This window comes from Poecilia reticulata, linkage group LG4 (assembly GCF_000633615.1).
Source record: "Poecilia reticulata strain Guanapo linkage group LG4, Guppy_female_1.0+MT, whole genome shotgun sequence".
NCBI classification, from domain to species: domain Eukaryota; kingdom Metazoa; phylum Chordata; class Actinopteri; order Cyprinodontiformes; family Poeciliidae; genus Poecilia; species Poecilia reticulata.
The window spans coordinates 24002028-24025111 of NC_024334.1; the positions used below are offsets into that span (position 1 = coordinate 24002028).

General features: G+C 40.7%; 1 protein-coding gene across 1 annotated transcript in view; it reads right to left on the reverse strand.

Moving 5' to 3' along the window:
• Positions 1-65: 65 nt before the first annotated feature.
• notch2 (notch receptor 2) overlaps positions 66-23084 on the reverse strand; it is a 50630-nt gene continuing 27611 nt past the window's right edge. The window contains 34 exon segments of the mRNA XM_008407101.2: positions 66-1902; positions 1904-3184; positions 3396-3493; positions 3768-3915; positions 4707-5026; positions 5111-5264; positions 5355-5442; positions 5542-5743; positions 5911-6056; positions 6447-6776; positions 6869-7404; positions 8031-8143; positions 8305-8556; positions 9284-9416; positions 9526-9710; positions 9888-10041; positions 10323-10524; positions 10672-10900; positions 12084-12236; positions 12325-12444; positions 12567-12680; positions 12867-13012; positions 14292-14484; positions 14592-14702; positions 16005-16238; positions 16325-16438; positions 16550-16663; positions 17257-17442; positions 17550-17705; positions 18821-19054; positions 19517-19639; positions 20028-20161; positions 20289-20496; positions 21678-21952. Coding sequence (XP_008405323.2) covers positions 1618-1902; positions 1904-3184; positions 3396-3493; positions 3768-3915; positions 4707-5026; positions 5111-5264; positions 5355-5442; positions 5542-5743; positions 5911-6056; positions 6447-6776; positions 6869-7404; positions 8031-8143; positions 8305-8556; positions 9284-9416; positions 9526-9710; positions 9888-10041; positions 10323-10524; positions 10672-10900; positions 12084-12236; positions 12325-12444; positions 12567-12680; positions 12867-13012; positions 14292-14484; positions 14592-14702; positions 16005-16238; positions 16325-16438; positions 16550-16663; positions 17257-17442; positions 17550-17705; positions 18821-19054; positions 19517-19639; positions 20028-20161; positions 20289-20496; positions 21678-21952 — 7471 coding nt within the window. The 3' untranslated portion in view covers positions 66-1617.

Consider the following 23084-nt stretch of genomic DNA (forward strand, 5'->3'; position numbering starts at 1 on the left):
ATACTTCTGCGATAGGCTATAGAATATTCCAGCTTAGATGAGAAAAATGGGCAAACATGCAGAGGTCTATGAAGATCAGGGCTTTATTTAAGTAAACACATTTGGTTTATTATTGTTTTTTTTTTCTGAACAGATTACTTCCTGAATCGACGTTGGTTCTACCTTTAACAAGCATGGTGACAACTACTTCATACTGCATGGATAACATAGGCTATTTGGTTAACATAAAAAAGAATGGTAAACATACAAAAAAAGATTTTATATACAGAACACAGATAGTCTTGAATAGATACCAGATGATTATGACTATGAAAAATACAGACTGACATCACATCGTACAGTACATGGGTTTGTGAAACTAAAGAGACTGTGTGTACAGAAACGAAGGCAAAGGTCAGGAATATTGCTGAGCTCGACCTCACTCACGGCGATTCAACGTTTCAGCTGGTGCAGGATGTAAGCGCTCCGTCTCTTACCGTTGAGCAGATGCAAAACTTTTACAAGCTACAAATATATGTACACAGTGAGCATTTTTGGATTAACAAAACACAATTTGGTCTCCCACTCCTTTTTGAAAATAATCAGCGATTTTATGATTGTCTGTGAATATACAGCCCAAACTCACCATCCGCTTTGAGACAAAAAACAACAAAAAACAAAAAAAAACTCATCTTTTACTGCTTGTGGTCAGACTTGGTTATGAATCATGACAAACGTTGATTGTAGATAAACAAATCTTATACATTTTTGGAAGACAACTGCTTAGAGGCAGTTTAACGGTAAAAACACACCTTTGTAACATTCAAAATCATTCAGGAAGTGCAGATATTTATATAAAAAACAGGCACTTTAAGAAGGCAACAACACCACATTTAGCTCAACTAAAACAAGCAGAAATTGCTTTAAGTGTATGTACATTTCTTCTTACAGAATAATAACAATGGAGACGGCAACGACGGACAAAACCAACGCAAACGGCTTTAAAGCAACAGAATGAATCCCTCTGATACTTCTTAAGAGTGGAAACGGACAAAACATAAATATCTCAACACCTGCTTTTGACTGTAAACCCCCATTTAAAGAACTTCCTGACATAATCGATGTACTTGAACAGACAGAAAATGTAAAACCATGATACAACAAAAGCTAAAAACCTAGCCATTGGCACAATAAACAGGCATAAAAATAAAAAAAACAACAACAAAAAAGAGGAACCAACAAACATTTTTTTTTTGTTTTAGTTAATGAAAGCATCAGCTGATTGAGACTCGTTAAATTAAAATATTTAGAGTGAACGGTGTCAACCAGAAGTTAGTATCGGCAAGTTTATAACACTGAAGAACACAAAAAGGTAGCATCTAGCATCTAGTCTCATTTTTCTGTTATTTAAGCAAGAAGAGCTGAACAACTTCTGGTCGATAGTTTTTCTTTGCGATCCCTCGGGAATGGCACAACCAGTTCGTGATGCACCTGGATGCCGTAGCAGTGGTTATTATTGTGCAAATTTGGTTCCAAATGAAGAGGAAGAAGTCTTGGCTGATGAATGTAAATATGTGGAAAAGTTTTTAGAGCCAAGCTTCTGCTCCAGAGAATGTGATTTTAGCGGAAAGTACCAAATTACGCTATACAAACTATATACTGTTGCCTTAGTTGGAAACAGAAGGGGAGGTGGGTGACTAGGATTTTAGAGGACAGAGAGTACAAGAAAGGCACTGGGTGTGTGTTTATGTGTTGAACCAAAGAGTCAGTCTGTTTCTGCCCTCCTCTGGCGCCTTCATGCATACACCTGCATGTTTCCGAGCTGAGGTTGCTGCGCGGGCGGCTGCATCTGCTGCGACGGCGGCTGCATCTGCGCCTGCTCTGGAATGTGTGTGTGGCGTGAAGATGGCAGTGTGTGGTGCGAGTTCCCCAGCGGGGTGGGGCTGGTGGTGACATCGGACCAGTCCGAGTTAGAGTGTGGAGAGGAGGAGGACCAGGGGTCCGGGGATTCGGGGGAGGGGGTGAGGTACGGGTGCTCGTTCTGCGGGTGGGTGGAGCGGCCCGGGGTGGTGCCCTCTGACCCAGCGGGGACATGGCTGTGCTGGGAGGGAGGGGTAGGATATTTATCCACTGGGCTTTGCATGGGCGTGTAGGGCGGCAGCGGTCGAGACTGGCCCTCCATCCCGTTGGAGTGGTTGATGTTGTGGGGATGCTGCAGGGTGTGGGAGGGGCCCTGCACCACGTTCATCTGGTCCGGGTAGATCATCCCCTGGCTGCAGTGGACGTGTCCCGGGACCGGCTGGGTGTGACACAGACTCTGGTTCTGGCTGACTTGTACCTGCCCCGATTGGGGCTGCTTCAGCATGGCTTGGCCCGTTCCCGTGGGGACCATCTGGAAGGTGACGATGGGGGGCAGCGGCTCTCTGATCATGGTGACGTTCATGGGGGTCATCATGGCGCCCTGGCCGTGGCTCATGCCGGGGTGCGCTCCTCTCATGGCGTGCGGGAGGAGACCGAACATGTGACCGTTGTAGCCGTGCTTGCCCACTCCCCCCCAGCCCTGCTGCTGCCCCAGCATGTGGCTGACCGGGGGCAGCATTGCTCTGGAGGTGGGACTGCTCAGGAGGGGAGGGGAGTTGGCGGTGTTGGAGCCTGCGGCGGAAACGTCGCCTGCGTAGGAGTGAGGCGACTCCAGGGAGTCGACAGGCGACATGGTGACCGAGCTCTCTGGAGGAAGTCCTCCTGCTGCCTTTACACCATTAGTGCTGCCTCCACCTGCACCTCCTCCACCCGTCGCAGCCAGACCCGGACCCTCTCCTCCAGCAGGTTTCTTCCTTCTCTTTACTTTCAAGTCTTTAAGCTCCTTTGGCCCCCCACCGACGCCCCCGGACTTCGATCCAGCTCCTCTGCTTCTGCTCTTCTTGCCTTGGGGTCCCGGCCGCATGCCGATGAAGCCTCCACCGTTTGCCCCACACATCACAGAGTTTCCCCCTCCACCCATGTGGTTGGCGCCGTTGTGTGGGCTGTGAACCAGGTTGTACTGGTCCAGCAGGCGGACTATGTCATGGTGCATGCGCTCTTGAGCCGTGTCGCGGGGCAGCCGGTCCAGGTGATCGGTGATGTCGCGGTTGGAGTAGTGATCGAGAAGAACCTGAGCCGCCTCAAAGCTGCCTTCTCGTGCTGCGAGGAACAACGGAGTCTCCTCCTGAAACAAACAACGATGCAGCTTGTTAATTTATGTCAGGCTACAATGATCCAACAGAAACACCCCTCAATATTTATACAGTAACAAATGTGTAGAAACAAACTCATCACATGACGATAGATACATTTATCTGTCAGAAAAAAATGGCTTTTAAACCACTTATTGGACAAAACAACACACAAAAAATATAACTATAGTAATAACGACATACCTTATTGTCCTGCATGTCGCGGTTGGCTCCATTCTTCAGAAGCACAAGAGTAGCCTCCACATTGTTAACTGCAGCCGCCCAGTGCAAAGCAGATTTACCTAAACGTTGATAAAAAAAAAAAATGTTCGTTAAATAGATGTTATTTCTTCAGATGAAATTTAAAATCAGATCTCCATTTCTTCTCTTTGCTTTTTAAAAATTCAGCCAAAATATGAACAATATGACTCAAAAAGGAGTGTAAATGACCACAATGTTTATAAAATGGTGCAATTCCTCTGCAGTCACATTTTGGTTGATGAAGCTAATGTTGTAGTCCGCCCTGCTCACCTAGAGCAAGCATACCAACAACAACATTATCATTTGCTGTCTTACCGTGGTCGTCTACAGCATTGATGTCAGCGTGGCAGTGGATCAGCTCCTCTACCATCCCCTCCACAGCGAGTCGTGCTGCCAGGATCAGCGGTGTCGTACCGTCGTTCATCCTGGCGTCCAGTTCTGTAGCGCGGTTCCGGATCAGAATCTGGAAAAACAAACATAACGATGCGTGAAGAAAACAAACCTGGGGAAATGTGTCTTGGACTAAACAAAGCTGATACCATAATTAAATACACTACAATTAATAGAATGATACACTAAAATGAGCTTGATCATTTACATTCTGATGATTAATATTTTTTGAAGGGAAATTTTATTTTAAGAGACTTCATAATCTATTTTTTATGGTTTCAATTGTTAGTTTTCATTTTCATTTTATTTGTTATTTTTGGCTGTGATTTACTTTGGATATATTCCAGTTCCAGTGTTATGTGTGTTCCTTATAAAATTAGAGTTTATTTGTCTTGGAGAGGGCGAACTTGTATTATTACACTTTAAAATGGTCTCAAAACAACATTATCATTTATTGAAATAATTTCAGTGATAAATAATACATTTTTTATTGTGACAGGCCTAATGACTGACTTGTACTGTCATTTTTCACTTTTGTTTTGACTTGCAAATACTTCTCCACATTGCAGCCAAACACTGCAGTGTGTTTTATTGGGATATTTTTTGACAAGATCAGTGCATGCGTTTGTGTTGACTCCCCTACTATATCTAGAGAATATAATTAAAATTCAGTGAAACTAATTTCCCTCAGATATCAGCTAAAAAGTAAAAAGAGTCCATCTCTTTCACCAATTCTGAAGCTCTAAATCCAGCTATTAGAGCAACTAAAATAAACTGAATTTTGAGGTTGTAACGTCTCATAATCTAAAAAACTGTTTTTCTTTTTCAGGACTTCTCGTCCCTGTGGTCAGGAAGCTGATTTACCTGAAAGACTCCTTGGGCGTCGGCTGCCACGGAGGCGTGAAGCGGGGTTCTGCCCATATTGTCATGAGCGTTGGGATCTGCTCCGGCGTCCAGCAGTCTCTTGGCGGCGTCGGCCCGGGCGTAGCGGGCGGCCAGGTGGAGAGCGGTTTCGCCTGTGCGGTCGGTCTGAGCCATCAGATTCGCGCCCTGAGCGATCAGATCAGAAATGACACTCGGTCCCGGTTCGTCTCCTCCGCTCTCGTCTTCCTCGTCTCCATGCAGGCTGCAGTCCGGACCTCCACCGTTACGCAGGGACGCCACCATCAGAGGGGTGAAGCCATCTGAGTGAGGAAAGAGAAAATTAAGAACTAAACACACTTGCTCATACTTCATCTTGTAAAATGATAGAATAAGCGGCGTCTCACCAGGTCCTTTGACATTAACATCCAGACAGTCAGCATCTAAGTCAGCCTGGGGAGGAGTGAGAGTGATGTCTGCAGCTTTGTGATGCTGCAGGGTCCACTCTCTACGGTCGATACCTCCATCCATTGGGATGGAAAGCAGAGGCTTGTCTTCAGTCTGGGAAAAATAAAAAAATAAAAAGCTTAAAAAAAAAAAACATCCCTTAACCATCGACGAACCGTTACGCAAGCGTTATCATCCACATACTCTTGGTTTTTTGGATGGAGTTTCATCATCGAGCCATCTCTGACTCTGACCTCCATCAACCATGCTTCCATCATGGGTCTTGAAATTCCTAACACAAGATGAAAACATATTTTATAATGTAATGAAATGAATGACAAGTTTCTTATACGTTGAGTTTCCCTTGTAGTTGGCGTGAATATTGACTCACTTCATGTCAAAGTCGTCCTGTCCAACAGGCTCTCTCCTCTTGTCATTCTTGGTGGCCAGGAAGCCATCGGGGAGCCACAGAACTCCATGTTTATGTTTCTTCTTGGCTGCCAGCATCCCCAGCACCAGAATCAGGAGAACGATGAAAGCAGCAACTCCTACCAGGTACCAATATATCGTGGGTTCCTCCACTGGTGGATCACCTGCTTGTAAGAGGAAGGTAGATATGAATGTAATTTTTACTCATCAATTTCAGGATAATCAAGAGACATGATGTAGCGAAGCAAAAACAGATTTCAGCGAAAGTGTTGTTTATCAAAAGAGAAACTGTTCAATCATGTTGCAGGTGTGTGATGGTAGATCTACTTACTCTTAACAGACACCAGTGGGTAAGGCAGGTCGGCCTTGATGTGAGCCGCTGCAATGAAGGAGGCGGCTGTAGAAGTGTTGGAGAAGCAGTTGGAGGTGGAGCTCTTGGAGCATTCACGGTTATCGATGTCCAGGTGCACCACAGAGCTGCGTCGACAAAGGTCAAAACACCAAACTAGTTAGCAATAAAATATCAACTGATTATTTTAACCCATTGATTAGGGAACTACAAAGTTCCTACACACACTGTCATGTAAAAGTTCAACAGTTTTCCAGACTGAACTTTTCACAGGATGGAAGTAAAGACACAGGAAAGAGGACATAAGTAAGTATACAAAGAAGGGAGGAAAAATGATAACAACAGATGATAACAACATTTACACACCGGGAGAAGAAATTATGGGGAAAAAACATATTTCTCCAAAGTAGTTTTTTATTTTCTTATTTAACCAGATGTTTGCACTGAAAATAAACTCTGTATTTTTCCATTATTGCCAGACTGAACAGAAACCATTTCCCATTACAAGCCACTCTTACCCAATAACCTCTCTGGCCAGCTCCCGCTTGCTTCTGCTTTGGTCAGTCTGTCTCTGCTCTCCATAGTAAGGGTACACCATCCGCTCCTTGTTCTCGTCCAGCCTCACCCGCACGTTGGTGTGGAGCAGGGCTCCCAGGGAGCGCAGGAAACCACTCAGGTCTTCCAGCAGCTCCTCTGGCTGCAGTAGGACCACAATAACCAGCGTGCCGGCTGCCAAATCAGCCGGTACGTTGTTAGAGCAGTCCAGTCCGTCCCATCCACAGGCCTCCGTGTAGCAGCTCTGGTCACAGATACCATTTCCAAAGTGGTCTTTGCAGTACATGTCATACCTTAAAAACACAGGGAATGTTTTTTTTTTAATTGCTTAAAGTCATTTTGGTGCTTTTTATAGATCAAGAGAAAAAGGAGGAGAATGACATACTTGCATGGGCTTGTGTGGACCTCCATGCATTCAAAACTGTCAAAGAGACAGCCAGGGTTGTCACACTCTTTGTCACACTGTCCGTTCTTAAAGAGATCCCAGCAGGGGACCTTGGCTGTGCAGTTGGCCCACGGCTGCAGCAAGTGGAGCGAGCAGTCGCCTCTATCCCACTGGCATTCATGGTTGTTGCACTGCTCGTCACACGTCTCATCTCCTAGTCGTAACTTACACTGTGCATAAGGGCATCTCGGAGGCTCAAGTTCACGTATTTTGTGCTCACAGAATCGTCCGAAGAAGCTGACGCGACACAAGCAGCTATGCTGAAACGGGTTGGACGGGTCTTTGACACAGGTTCCTCCGTTCTGGCAGGCCACTGAGCACATCTGCTCCTTCTCACAGTGTGACCCGCTGAAGCCCGGCTGGCACTGGCAATACAGTTGTCCTACTGGTGACTTCATGCAGCGGCCGCCGTTTTGGCAGCTCAGTCTTGCGCAGTTGAAATCCTCTATTTCACCACAGCTGAATCCAGAAAAGCCCTGTGAAACACAGTGGTACCGCTGAGTTATTACACTGATATTTCATAGGCTCATAAAGCGCCGGATAAGCTTGTAGATTATTTTCCATTATTTCTAGTTGGTCCTACAATGAGATTCTACTTTACCTGAACCATGGTTTAGCCCTCTGAAGCAAGCATGAAAATATAGAGGCAGCAAGAAGTTAGGGTAGACAAACAAAAGTGGTTAGTAAAGAGAGAGATAATGGCAGCAAAGAAAAGAAAACAGCTGACAGCATCGTCACCTTTAGCCTGAACTCATGATACACAAACAGAAAGTAGTAGTGTTGATAGGGCTGAAACGATTATTCAGATTAATGGTGATGAATCGATTACTGAAATATTCATCAATTAAATTAATAAAAGATTAATCATTGACTGAAGCATATAGACTCTAAAAAGGCCATTTGCTAAAAGAACACACTTAAAATACAAGACTTTGAGTTCATACAAGACTTTGAGTTCATATTTTGAATGTTGGATATCTTAAAAAATAAACATAGCTGCATGCCATTAAATACATTTAATAAGTTAGTATACGAGAATTAAAAATTTGTAATATTTTATCGCACACTGATGGAAATAAAAGCAAAATTAAGAATGACTTACAGGGGGACAAGTGCACATGTAGCCATGTACTGAGCTCATATTCATGGTGCAGACGCCGCCGTTACGGCACGGCTTCGACACACACAGATCCACCATGGATTCACAATGGCGACCTAAAGGAACCAGGAGGAGAGAAACAGACCCGTGAGAAGGTTAAGAAATAATCAGCAACAAAAGGCAGAAAGATCAATAGGGTCTTGCGTGATGCTCACACCAACAACAGAAAATCGCTCTACTTGCGTGCCACCAGTTTGAGCAGGTAAGATGCACGTACCTGTGTATCCAAGGCGACAGAGACACTGATAGTCATTGACCAGCTCAATGCAGTCGAGGCTGCCAGCAGCACTGCAGGGTCCAGACTGGCATTCGTTGACGTCGCCCTCGCAGTGTTCCCCAACAAACCCTGGAGGACAGGAGCAGGTGTAGCGGCCCACGCCGTCGACACACTGTCCTCCGTTTCTGCAGCGCGGCTCAGAGGAGCCTGGGCTGGGGGCACAGTCATCATCGTTCACCTCGCACTGGACTCCTGCAGAACAGCGCAAAGATTTTACTTCACACATGCACCAAGTGAAGCAAATCTTTCAGGGAGAATTTTACACAAACTTCCCGCCATCTGTACAGCCGAAATGTAAGAGTCAAAGCTCCAGACACCAGCAGAGGGTGGTGTGGTTGAACTTTTCGTCCATCACATTCAAACAGAAGAAATGCAATGAATACATTTAAGATAAAAAAAAAAAACATCCTAACAATATTAGTTGTAAAGACATGAGGCCTTCAAAAAAACAGAAAGCTAAAACCAGATCTTTACGTACACTGTATTAATAGAAACAAAGTTTATTTTTTCCACTGTCTGACATTAAATCGGGCTAAATTTCTCATGTTTTAGGTCAATTAAGATTACCAAAATTATTTCTATTTATTAAACGGAATAGTAATGAGTGCAATATTTTATTTGTTTGTTTTTTATTGGGGTTTTTTTACTTACATTTTTCAAATTCACAATTTTAGAAAACAAACTTTTAAATTTTGATTAAAGTTTGTAAAAACACTTAGGGAACAATAGCTTCACTTTCTAATAACACTAAAATTAAAGTGTTTGGAAAATATCTTTTTTAGCCTGAGAAATGTATGAAACCTTTTGAGTTAAAAAACAAAAACAAAAAACAATTCTGCTCTTTATTCTGGGATTTAGCAAAAATAAATAATTTAGCCAATCCGAACAGACCTAAAACAATTTAGGGGTTTAGACCTACCGTGTGTTCCAGATGAGCAGATGCATGTAAAGCGGTTGATGAGGTTGATACATCTTCCTCCGTTGAGGCAGGGCTTAGAGTGACATTCGTCAACGTCATACTCACAGTTCACTCCTTGGAAGCCTGGTTTACACTGGATACAATGAAATGAGATTTATTTTTTGTTCTTTTTCACCCAACAACCACTTTCAGAGATGTGCAGAAAAAAAAAACAAAAAAAAAAAAACAAGAAATGTACTCACTACACATTCGTATGTGCCCTGATAATCCTTGCATGTAGCGCCATTTCTACAGGGATTCGACTGGCACTCGTCCACCATTTCCTCACAGTAGCTGCCCGTGTATCCTGACTGGCACTTGCACTGATGGGAGTTCCCCACGTTAACACAGTGACCCGCATTCTTACATACACGTTCCACTACCACCCCTGCAGTGATGTAGACAAGGACCAAAATGTTTAGAATGTAACTTAGGACAACGATATTGAGCAGAAACATCAGATTTAGATTTTTATAGAAAACGGGTAGTTTGCAGATAAAACGGTTGTTCGTGTGTGACACTGGCATAAATTGCCAGTTGCTTTGAAACTGAAATAATCCCTCACCGCTCCTGGCAGCATAGTCCTGACAGGACATGTTGGGGACATCGCAGTAAAGTCCTGTCCACCCCATCTGACAGCGGCAGGTCCAGGATGTAGCTGTCTGAGAGCAGGTGCCACCGTTCTTACATTTCACCTGGTTGCACAAGTTTGCATAGTTCTGCAGAAAAAAAAACATAATAAAAAGTATTTTAAATGTAAAGATGACAGCACAAGGTAAAACAAAAAATACCCAGACATAGAATATTTTGGAAAAAAGTAGTCATCCCTTTATAACTGAAAAAATATCAGTTGATTCATCATCCAAACAAAAACTGAACATTTCTTAAAGTACACCCTAACCATCACTGCAATATTTTAAATTCAACATTTTTGTTTTGTTATTCTCAGCACTGAAGCTAAAGTTTTTGCAACACCTCATTTTCAAACAAAGCACTTTACCTGACAGTTCTGTCCGCTGTATCCCACAGGACAGGTGCAGCGGTAAGTCCCCAGGCCGTCTGTGCAAGTGCCTCCATTTTTACAGGGCTGAGAATCACATTCGTTGTGCTCAAACTCACAGAACGTTCCGTAAAAACCATGTCGGCAACGGCAGGAAAAAGTGTTAATGTCATCAATGCAAGTTCCGTTATTGAGGCAGGAGCTGGAGAGAAAAATAACAGGAAAGTAAAGTTTTCTTAAATATGAATTTGATGTAAATTCAATGTCTGTTTAAGGATTGACAGCAGAATATTTCTTCTCTATCGTAACATCCCTTTTGTATGGATAAAAAGTCGATCAACTGGCTCACCTCTCTGTGCATTCAAGAATGTTGTGTTGACACTGGATGCCATTGAAGCCCTGTTGGCACCTGCACACAAAGCTGTTCACGTAGTCGTGGCAGACGCCTCCGTTCCTGCAGGGTTCGCTGGCGCACTCATTCACATCAGTCTCACAGCGATCCCCTTCAAAACCCGCGCGACAATCACAGGAGAAACTTGCCACTTTGTCCACACACTGGCCTCCATTCAGGCACGGGTCTAGTCAGGGCAGAATTAGGGAAATAGAGGTGATTTATGACAAAAATGATCATTTAGATGCAATTTAGAATTCACTTCAGTCTTTAATTACCCCTTCAGAAACGCCAGCAATATCTCTATGCTACTTTTGCTGTATTAAAAGGTTATTGCTTAAAACTGGAAGACCGTTTAAAAATATTCATATTTTTAATACTTAAAAATATCTAAAAATATTAATATAAAAAGAATATTTTGTTATATTTAGAACTATTGTCTAAATTAATAAAAAATAACCTAAAATAGCTTAGAACATGAAAAAAAAACATTGAAATGTTACACTTTTCCTACAAGGGTGCATTTCTACTAAAATAAATGTCACCATTAATGTTGGTAAATTAATGGTGACATTTACCAGAAAATATGTGTGTATTTGATATGTATATTTCAGGCTGAAGTAGTTTTAAAAGACTAATTTGTTTAAAGCAGAAAAATGTCAGACCATAGGGACTCAGGTGAGTGTTTTTTAAATCTTTCGCTGCTGGATAAAAGTCATCATAATCAATGTGGCTGCCAATCATTGATCCATGATCATTGCTTTGCTTCTGTTGTTTTCTTTTAAGTGAACAGATAAATTATAAATATGATTATATTAGGGAAGAATAGACTTAAAAGACAATATTTTTACACAATATTCTTACTTTTACATTAGTTTTGTCCCAATCTGACACTGCAGAGAAAGAAAATTATCAATCAGAATTAATGGTCCTCCTAATCACTCATCCATCTCCGGATTTAATAATTAAAAATAAGCAAATACTTAAGGAAAACAAATTTATAGATTTTTATAGTATTATTTTTCCTAGAAGCAACTTTGTAGTATAGTAAACAAAGCACCTTAAAGGATTAAAACATTCACAAGTATGATGTTAAATGTTGTTAAATAAAAATGTGTTGTTTAGATTCACATAGTTTTGAAGGTCTGTTTAAAGTGACACAAATATCAATAATGTTTACAACACTTTTTTGGAATCCTAAATCCTTTGTCCTCTTTCTTAGAATTTAAATGTCATTTTTCATCCCATGTGTATGAGGCTCTTGCTTCACTTTTATGCACACAACATTAAAAAAAGAGAAATTACCAGTACGGGTTTTATGTAGGTAAATGTGCAAATGAGGGGAATACATTAGCTTGAGTGAAACTCACTTGGCGAGCAGTCGTCTACGTTTATCTGACAGTTGTGTCCGCTGTATCCACGTTGACATTGACACACGTAGCTTCCTGGGGTGTTAATGCAGCGGCCACCGTTCAGGCAGGGGCTCTTCATGCATTCGTTCACGTCTTCATTGCAGCGTTTTCCTATTTATATAAATAAAGTCTGTTAGCAAAGCCAGCAGCATTTATGTTGTGCACCGCACCACATCACATGTCTGTCTCAGACAGGTACCTTGCCAGCCAGGTCGACATCGGCAAGTGTAAGAGGTGTAATCTTGAGACGGGAGGCAAACCCCTCCCCTCTCACATGGATGGGAGGCACAGGGAACCTGCTCCACCTCACAGTGTTTTCCTGTTGTGGCACAAAATATGTACAATCAAACACTTTTCACACAATAATAAAGCTCAAGCTGCGGCCATTTGCTTCTGATGGAGCTTGGATTTACATGGTGATGTAAATGTAACATTTCTAACCTGTGAATGGAGGATTACACTGACAAGTGTAACTGTTGATTCCATCTTTACAAATGCCGTGGTTCAGACATGGCCCTGATGCGCACTCGTCTACATTCTTCTCACAGTTGACCCCTAACGAGGCGAGAAATAATTCTGCTTAGTTTTCACATCTCCCTGAAGTCACCTTTTTAGAAGAACGCTTTCATCCAACGACTGCTTTATAAAGCCTTCACTGGCTCTCCTGAAATACACTCTGGTTAATGGGAACATCATTCCCAGGTTCCAGGGAAGTAAAATTTGCCTAATGTATAGCTCTACCTCTGAATCCTGGTTTGCAATGACAGGCGTAGCCATTGAGCAGATCCTGGCAGATGGCCCCATTTAAGCATGGATTCGGCAGACACTCGTTCTTCTGCTGCTCACAGTGTTGCCCGACCCAACCGGGCTTACACTCACATCGGTACCTTGATGACAGGAAAAACCAATAATTCAGACTGTGAAGTCAGTTAAAGGCATCAGTTATCTGTTTCCTTAGCTATTAGTCTGATTACCATGTGCGAATGTAAAGTCAGTTTAATGTAAAAATGCAAACGTGTGGAAAATATTGAAAGTTTAAGAAAAAATTGCTATTTACATTTGAATCAATAACACGTAAAGGTACAATCAAAACATCTGATGGTAGCTAACAGACTGGTGGGACAGTCTCATTGTTCAAGTCTCTTTACCCTCGTCATGTCCAGTCAAGACAGCCATGTCCTTACTTTTTAATTTTAAGTCTTTCATTTAATGACAAATAATGATGAGATTCATTTGAAATTTATAAATATGTTTTTACAAGGTGTTTTTGTTTGCAAGAACAACCAACAAGATGAGCAGAACTTCAGAAAATGTCAGAAAATCACTGTCGACGTTGGTTTTTACAATAACAGACAGTAAATTAAGAATAGAATAAGCAACTTAATAATGCAATAAAAATGACCAGATTACAGGTAAAGGTAATTTTATTTATATAGCACATTTTCAGCAACAAGGCAATACAAAGTGCTTTACAGGAATGAAAAGGAAATACAACAAAATAGCAAACCAAAGGAAAGAGCAAAAGAAGAAAACTAATCTAATGTTGATTTAAAGTAAATAAACTAGATAAACTAGATACTCCTATTCAGGGTTGGTAGATAAGTATAAGTAAGTATTCTCCGGACTTTCTAATTATGCTCTAAATTTGTAAAAGTAATAAGTACTTCACACTCACTAAGTAATAATAAAAACTAAATGTTCCTGTTCTGGAAGAATTTTTCTGGATTCTAAGTTCGTTCTAATTCCTTTTCTGGATTGCAATAATCAGAGTCTCTCTGCATCTAAATAGTGAATACTCTACAGTTTCTAAAATATAAGCTAAAGAGTGACTAATAAACTAACTAGAGTCTCTGGTCTAATTCCTACAGGAGGACTATTCACCACTTACTTAACTTCAGATGGCAACTGGATGCACTTGGATAAAATAACCTGAATCTGCCTCTTCATTTCATTGTGAGGAGTAGAGTCAATAAATGTTCAGGGTGTTGTATTTAATATTTAAAAAGGTTTATTTAAATTTATTCTTATTTCTGCTGTCAATCAATCATTACTTTCAGACATAATTTGCAAAGGGCAAATTTATCAACAAGCAGAAAGTAAATATTAATTTAGCGTACAGCTAAATTAATATTTAGCTGTACGCAAAAAATCAGTGGTTTTGCCTACCCATGTTGCTGCTCGATGCAATCTCCTTGAACACAAGGCTGGGAAGCACAGTGATCAGTTCCTGAAAGGCACAGCGGGCCGTAGGTGCCGGGTGGGCACAGGCACTGGAAGCCATTCACTATGTCCACACAGGTTCCCCCACTCATGCAAGGGTTTGAGTTACACTCGTTGATGTTGACGTCACACTGATCTCCTGTTGATGAGTTTTTCAGGTGTACGCCACATTGAAACGTTCATTAGCACACTCGGACTAAAGCTAAATTGATCATTATTAGTGATTTTACTCACTAAAGCACATACCTGTGTATCCAGGGGAACACACACATTTGTACTCATTGATGCCATCTTGGCACTCTCCGTGCTTACAAGGGTTGCTGGCACAGTCATTCTCATTGATCTCACAGTTCACACCTGAAGAGGAAAGCAATGAAGAGATGAGGACAGTTTAACTAATACATTACTGCTGTTACTGCAAAAGCTTCATGTTGATTGGCTGATGACCAACTTGAATAAGGGTTGGAGTTAGAACACTAAAAACCTTACTGTGGAAAACAGACTTTATCTAAGGTTACAACACTAGGGGGCGTTGGACTCAAAGTAAAGCACATTTAGCAAGACTTTATAAAAGGAGAACTGAGACAGACTAAGTAGCACACAGGAATGTTGCAAGCACAACATAAGTGCTTAACATTATTAAAATGCTTACTAAAGGTGAAGTGAGAAATGGGATAGAGAAAGAAGGGGAAGGTGCAGCAGAGGAGAGGAAGTGGAGCATAAAATCTAATAGGGTGACCTGACACTAGGCTTAGTGAAAACAGTACCAGTTTTAAGGGTGGTACTGAACCCAATAATCCACACAGCTTTTACATTGGTGGCACTTGTTTCAAGCAACAGGCATTTAAATTTCTAAACATCCAAAATGCACCACAAAGTTCTGAGTTCTCCAACAACAAATTGGGAACACATTTTCACCAAGTTAGCATTCAACAAAATTCTCCATTAAACTGTTCAAGATAGAATGCATGAAATGAATTTTTGCATGTGAGCTTTAAATGGAAAGAAAGATATTATATACTTAGTGGCAATAGGACTTTCATCAGTGTTTTCTATGCTTAAGGATTAATAATCCACTAAATTCTTCTACCTTATTTCTAACAAAGATGACTCAAAGCATCTAATTACAACTCTTACTACTATAAAGATAATCAAGGATTTGGTGTGGATTTGGGTAAATAAAAAATCTCAATTTTAACAAGAAAATGTAATACTATATTAACTACAAGCCTTACTTAAATGCCAACTATAAAAAATTTAGAGCCATAAAAACTAACCAATACTTAAAGTATTAAACATTAATCAATCAGAATATGCATTTCCATTGGTTTTCAAAGCATGTAAGTAATTGAAAAAAAAATCCCCAAACATTTCTCTGATAAACAATTAACAGTGAAAAGTGCCCAGACAGATCCCATGCATATTCACACTAATCCAACCGTGTCTTCCCCTTTTGTAAAAACACTGTATGTACACAAAATCACTTTTCATATATTCATATCTAAAATGTCTTCACTGAGGAAAAAGTGGAAGTCAAAATCAAATTTCTCATTTGTATGCACCAACTTGGGGAATAAAGCGGATTCTGAATAAATAAAGATAGCTTTTTCTAACAAAAACAAGATATTCGGTAACTGTTGAAATGGGCCAATCACTTACCCGAGGTTCCTGATGGACAGATACACTGGTATGCATCAACCAAGTCAATGCAGCGCCCTCGATTTTGGCACGGGTTGCTGAGGCACTCCTGGACCTGGATGTTGCAGATGGAGCCTGTGTAGCCAGGGTAGCACTCACAAGAGAAGGTGGCAATGACATCCTTACACACACCGTGATGACAAGGTGGTGGATCGCAGTCATTGATGTTCTCCTCACAAAGCAGGCCAGCGAAGCCTATGAAGAAAAGTTCTTGTTAAACTGAAGACACAAGGAATTAAAATGGTGTTTCAGCTGAAGCCAAACGTGGTATTTGCCTTCACCTTCTGCACATTCACAATCATATCCATTTGGTCGATCGATACACTTGGCTCCATTCAAACAAGGCGTACTGGAGCACTCATCGATGTCTATTTGGCACATATCTCCGCTGAATCCTGAGGACATTTTATAGAAAAACAAGCTGAAGTAAGCAATGTACTAAGCAAATTCTAGAAGACTTGGATCTGTCAGAGAAATAGGTGAAAACAGGTTTGTGCCAAACTGACCTGCTGGGCACTGGCAAACGAAACGGCTGACCTGGTCCACACATTTACCCTGGTTCAGACAGGGAGAGCTCAAACACTCATTCACGTCAATCTCACAATGAGTCCCCTCAAATCCTGTAGGTATTAGGGGAAGCAAAAATAATAATAATTATGTGAGTGGATTTACATTAAGCTGGCTCAAAAATAGGCACAAAAACACTTTTTGATTATTTTTTTCCTCAGTTCTTTTTAAATGAACCATTCCACCTGCATCACTTTACTTTTCCAAACAAAATGAAAGTGGTTTCATTGCGTTTACTAATTTAAGTTAAAAGTACTTGGCAGACTTATGATGTGTTGTTTTAAAGCGTTTTCATATTGTTGCTTAGAAATCATCCAGACATTTCAAAACATATTTTGAAGTTTGTTGAAGTCAGACAGACCATGTTGCCGATTTTATTGATTCCTATAAAATTAACTTAGGACACTTTTATTCGGACAAAGCTTTTAGTTAAATGTTCTACTTCTTGTTTTTATCAGTCGTTCTTACTGTCTTAAGCCCACATCGCAATCTCAATAAACCACCCCGTGATTTTATCTATGAAAGGCGTAGCATAAATAAAGTTGCCTCGCTTTATTACTAACAAACAAAAACAAAGACTGACTACTTGAAAAAGCATCATTTAAGGTTTCTTTTTGTGGTAATTTTCAGCTTCTTAAAAAGTTACCAGGCATGCAGATGCAGGTGTATTCCCCGATGCGATCCAGACATGTGCCATCATTCAGGCAGGGGTTGGAGGCACATTCATTGACATCTTGTTCACACCGAGGCCCAGAGTAACCTTTGACACAGTTGCAAGTGAAGGAGCCGTCAGTGTTCACACACTGACCGCCATGCTCGCATGGGTTGGGACCTGTTAATGAAAGAAAAAAAAAACAAAAAAACAATTAAAAACACACACACAAAAAAAAATAAAGAGCAGAAAGCTAAGCAGGAAAATATTTCCAGACGCTGTCTCACCAATGCTGCATTCATCTCTGTCTTTGTTGCAGGTGTTGCCTACATATCCCGGTGGACAGTTACAGTTAAACATCCCAGTGATGGGGTTGGTGTCGCAATGTGAGCCCTCTCTGCAGGGGTTACTGATGCAGGCGTCGTCTCTATGGCAGAGCAAACCTGACAAAAACAACATGTTAGAAACATTTAGTAAAAATTGTCGATTCCCATGTGAAGAAAAAAAAAAAAAAAAAAAACAGCAACAAAACTTTTGAAACGACTGCTGAAACTCCTGCCTGTGCTTTAATGGGGTTTTTGCACAGAAACATCCGGCATTATTTTTAAGGTCAAGCTCCAAAAAAATTAGCCATCAGTTAAGATCAGAAAGATGAAAGCATACACTGTGTTATGTAATTTCTCTATTTGGCATGGTTTGGCCGCCAGTATCAAGCTTATCACACAAGGTTTTGTAGTGATGCATCTGATCTGACTGAAACAAGGCTTATGACTTGATTACAGAAGGACAAATTTTGAAAGAAAGACAGAGGCAGTCATGGGGTGAGAACTATAAGAGTGCAATCTATGACTCTAAAGGTCTGCTAAGCAACCGACTGCAGGACCTAACAAAGTATATAGTATGTTGATTTATCTTTTAGGCTTTAGCTTCTGCGTTTTTGTTTTTATGCTTGTTACTATTGTAAAGCACGCTGCTGTTTTGGACCTGCAAAAGTTTCTATGTAAATAAAGTTTACATACTTAATTACTTTACTAACATTGCCTTCTCAAACTTCTGTTCCTCAATAAAGAGGGAACAGTAAAACAGAGCACAATATTTAGTCATTTTGGATAAGCCTAAATCAATAATAAAATATTAAATACATTTTAACTGTAATAACATTTTAACTGTAATAACAAATATTTCACACTATTTTAGATGCAAGAGGAGAATTTATTTTCTGTTTTAAATAGAAGAATGCAGCTCATGTTATACATCATATAGAGATACTTTTGATATTTTTTACAGGTCCATGCCTAATTTCAAAGCAGTGTCATCAGTTTTCTAAATTAATAACAATAAACCAATAACTTGGTTTATTGTTTTTGGTTATTGGTTTATTGAACCAATAAACCAATAACTTGGTTTATTGGTTCAACTAAGTAGACAGGAACACTATTTCAATAATATCTCCAAGAAAAATAAAAAAAATAAAAAATCAGTATCAAGTTGAAGTGACAGAAAAAGTATTTTTTTCAAAAAGTATTTTTTTCACAGTCTTCTTAATATAGAAGCGCACCTGTCTTTCCTTGTGGACAGACACAGATAAAAGACGCAACACGGTCGATACAAGTGGAGCCCAGGCTGCATGCGGCTGTCGCGCAGTCATCGATGTTCTCCGAGCAGTCGGGGCCGCTCCAGCCGTTGACGCACACGCAGACGTAGCCGCCGATCAAGTTGCTACATGTACCGCCATTCTGGCAAGTATTTGGCTGCAGCCGACACTCGTCCACATCCTCTGTGCAATGCTGACCTGTGGATGGGAAATGAACACAGAAGAAGACGTGTTAAAATAGCACTCTGGGTACCAGCTTTCATCATAACTGAGGCAGGTCGATTTCTGGTGAAACAGCATAACCCACTTCCACAAGGAAGTCACTTTGGACAGAGATTGAAAATATATAATAATTTAACTTTCTCACAGTGTCCAGCTTTCTTTTAGATACTTATTCCTTCGATTGTGTTTCTGCAGGCTGGTTTGAAACTCATGACAGACACTTCAAAACAGATTCAGATATATAAATATATATATTTCTTTTTTTTTTACCAACAGAGGACATATTTCATTCAGAATATATTTATACAGATATTTTAAATTACTACAAATGTATAGTTTTAAATAAATATTTAAAGCCATGAGCCCAAAAGGACATGTCCAGATCTAAAAATGGGATTATTTTAATCCTAACTACAGATAAAGATACGACTGTCTTACCAGTCCACTCTGGAGGACACTGACAGTTGTAGGTATTGACTCCATCTATGCATGTTCCTCCATTGGCACACTGATGGCCAGGACAGTCGTCAATGTTGTTCTCACAGTTAGTTCCATTAAAACCTGGAATCAATAAAATACAGAGACATCTGTCAAAATATGGCGCACATCGATTCAATGGTGTGTCCATGAAGACATACAAACAACTGTTTTGAATATTGATATTAGAATAAAGTATGTCCTGGTGCAGTATAAACAGTACAGGAGTGTGTTTGCTGTTTCTACAAGCTAAATGTAACAAGCTGCTATGTGGTTAATACAACAAAGATCAAGATCAAACTGTTTGCACTGCAAACAGCACAGAGTAACAATTAAAAAATTAAAATGTGACTGTTATTTTTTCCTAAATACCAACTATAGTGTAACAGGCTTTAGTTTTTTTCTTCCAATGTTTGCATCTCAATAAGAGTGTGGTGGCAGGTGTGTTAGGATGCAAGCTTAATGGTCCTACCTGGAAGGCAGTGGCATGAGTAGGTGGTTTCAGAGGTCTGGTGGCAGGTGCCTCCGTTTAGACATGGCGAAGGCGAGCAAGGGATGTATGAACTCTCACAGTGGAGGCCCGTGAAGCCTGGCTTACAGACACACCTGTAGCAAAAGCAGAGCTCACTTCACTCAATCAACTCCTTCAAACTCAGCATAAACTGTCTGCTGTTCCTTCAAGAAAAAACATGTGGAAGTAGCGACGTTTTTCACGTAATCACTGGATACTCACTTGTAAGAGCCAGGGGTGTTGACACACTCGCCTTCATTCTGGCAGGGAGAGGGTGTGTCTGCACATTCATTTGTGTCATTAAGGCAGCGAGGGCCTTGATAGCCGGGAAGACAGGAACAGGTGTAGCTGCCACCAGGCAGAGAGCTGCACCTTCCTCCGTTGGCACAGGGACTGGAGAGACAGCTGTCCTCATGCTCACAGCGTGGACCTGGGAATCGGGGAACAAAGCGCTTAAAGTCGGTGTTTTAGCAGATGTTGGCTTCTGCACAGATGTCGAGGGGTTAGATATCAAACCTGCAGTATTATGTATTTTCCAGGCACATAATGCCATTTTATGGCACAGTCACATAATTATGTTACCTTCAGTTGTTTTAAAATGTGTCAAAGCAACACTTTAGTTATGTCTTTGATGAGGGGGAATAACATTTTAAGATTATGTAAATCTCAAAAAGTCGATTTTGCATAACACCTCTGCTCTCATTAAATTCATTTTCAAATAGATAGATGGGAAAGTGCTGGCTACCTGAGTAAATAGCCCATTAATTAAGAGGCAATGTCTCATTGTTAGACTTGTGCTGCTCTATAAAAAGCAGAACACCAAAAAGTTAAAATTTTCTGCACAACAAACATGTTTATTTGAAAATTACAACAAAAGTTGGCTCGAATTTATTCCATATTGAGTTCTCCAATTTTGCTGGAGAATTCTAAACAACAATAAATGTTTATTTACTATATACTGTTAAGTTAATTATTACAGCTATAACTTTATGTCATATTGTTACAGCAGCAGTGGGAGTAATTATATTTTTGTTCGATGTGAAAGTTTTAAATGTATTGTGGTACTTTTACGAAAGGCTGTCATAGAATCACCCATGGCCCATGACTAATTTATACCCATTAGTATGTTCTAGATTTCTCAGTAACTTTGTACTGAGGTAATAGGTGGGTGAAAGTGGTGAAGATGGGCAAATTGTGAGAATGTGTGCTTTCATGGGGCCTAACACAAAAGAAAGTCAGATTTTTTCAGCCAGATATTAAGTGTAGAGATGACTCAACAGTGTGACACTAAAGGGGAAAAATGCAATATATTAGGCAATCAGAGCAGTTTCAAAATGTTTGATGGAATTTCCTAAACTGAATCTTTGCTAATAAAGCCATTTTTCACTTCATAAACTCCCTTCTTCTTGTGACACTGCCAAAAAAAAGCACAGCTGAAACAATTTAGGGAAGTTATCCTTATGAAGAGAGCAATGCCACTGTCAGCAAGTTAAAAACCATTAATCCAGAATTAAAGCTCCAGAAGCAACAAAAACAAAAACAGACACCAGGGTTATCTTTCCTTGTATCAAATAATTCTGGGATGAAAGAGCTGATTAAACATCATCTCACCTGTCCATCCTCTGGTGCACTCGCACTTGTACTTGACAAGGGACAGCAGGGTACAGACCCCTTTGTTGGAACATGGGTTGTTTGGATAACACGTGGAGTTTTGGGGAGTTTGGCAGTGCTGTCCGGCGTAGCCGAGAGGACAGGTGCAGATGGCGCTACCGGGAACAGGAACCCCAGCTGACATGGACACAGAACAGTTCCCCCCATTCAGGCAGTATCCTGGTTGACAAGGGTCCTTGTGTTGACAGTACTCTCCCAAAAAACCAGGAGCACACCTGTATACACAGAGAAAAAAAACATAGAAATTATTGATCAAACGGACAAAATCACAAAGGAATTAAAGCTAACCAGCACTCAGTGCAGACAATGCAACAAGAAAGCATGAATTGAAGAAGCAGACAATTGTGTGTGTGTGTGTGTGTATGTGTGTGTGCGTGCGTGTGTGCGTGTGTGTGTGTGTGTGTCTGTGCTTTAAAGAGACGCAAACAGACAAAACAAGAGTGAGTTTCAGTGAGGTGGATGTAGTACACCACATCAGACAGCTGCTGCCAAATGCTGCAAGTATCATCTGCAAAATAAATCCTGTTCTAAAACACACATCAAAGAGCACCAGTGAATACTTGTGTCTAATTACTCTCTGCTGCTATAAAGTGGCCTAAAGAGCAGTATGTGGGGAACCACATCCCTCTAGGAGAGTTAGAAAGAAAGTGGTGCTCAGTTAGTTCAAATATTTAAGGGGTAATTGATTTTACTTATTAAAAGTCTTCTTATGTTCGTTTTAGTGGTTTGTGTTTTGCTACATAACATTAATTCAGAGAAGCTGACTGGCATAGATTCCCTAACCCAAAAATTGCAACAGGTAGTGTTTTGAGCCCAGAGCTGTTGCACCAAAAGGCCCTCTTAGAGAAACTAAGAGGGGCTTCAACCCTTTCGGTTCTGTGAAAGGGTTAAATCTAGGTCATTGATGACAAGGAGAAGTTGAAAAGCAGAAGGATGTGGAGTAAGGTTATATGGAAGTTGTTGTATGTGCCTGGCAGAAACTATAAACAAAAGCAAGAAGACATTTCCGAAGAGTGATCGGGCCGCAGCATAAATCCCAACATAAACACTTCATAGCAAATTTCTCATTACGACGTATTTTGCTCAACCTAAAAAAATTTTCCCTTTTACTCATTACAGCTTACAAAATCACACTCATCATCCTTTTTGGTTCAATTTTGCTCTTTTTCAGTAATGTGATTCATCCACATGCAGGGCAGCTTGGAGACATTTATAATATTGCACAACGTGTCCACCAGGGATCTTATCCGAGACAATGTTCCCTTTGTGACTTTCTATTCCTCTGTTTTTTCACAGCTACTCCCACTCCCCACTCTCACTCATCACTTCTCTATGCGAGGCTGTTTT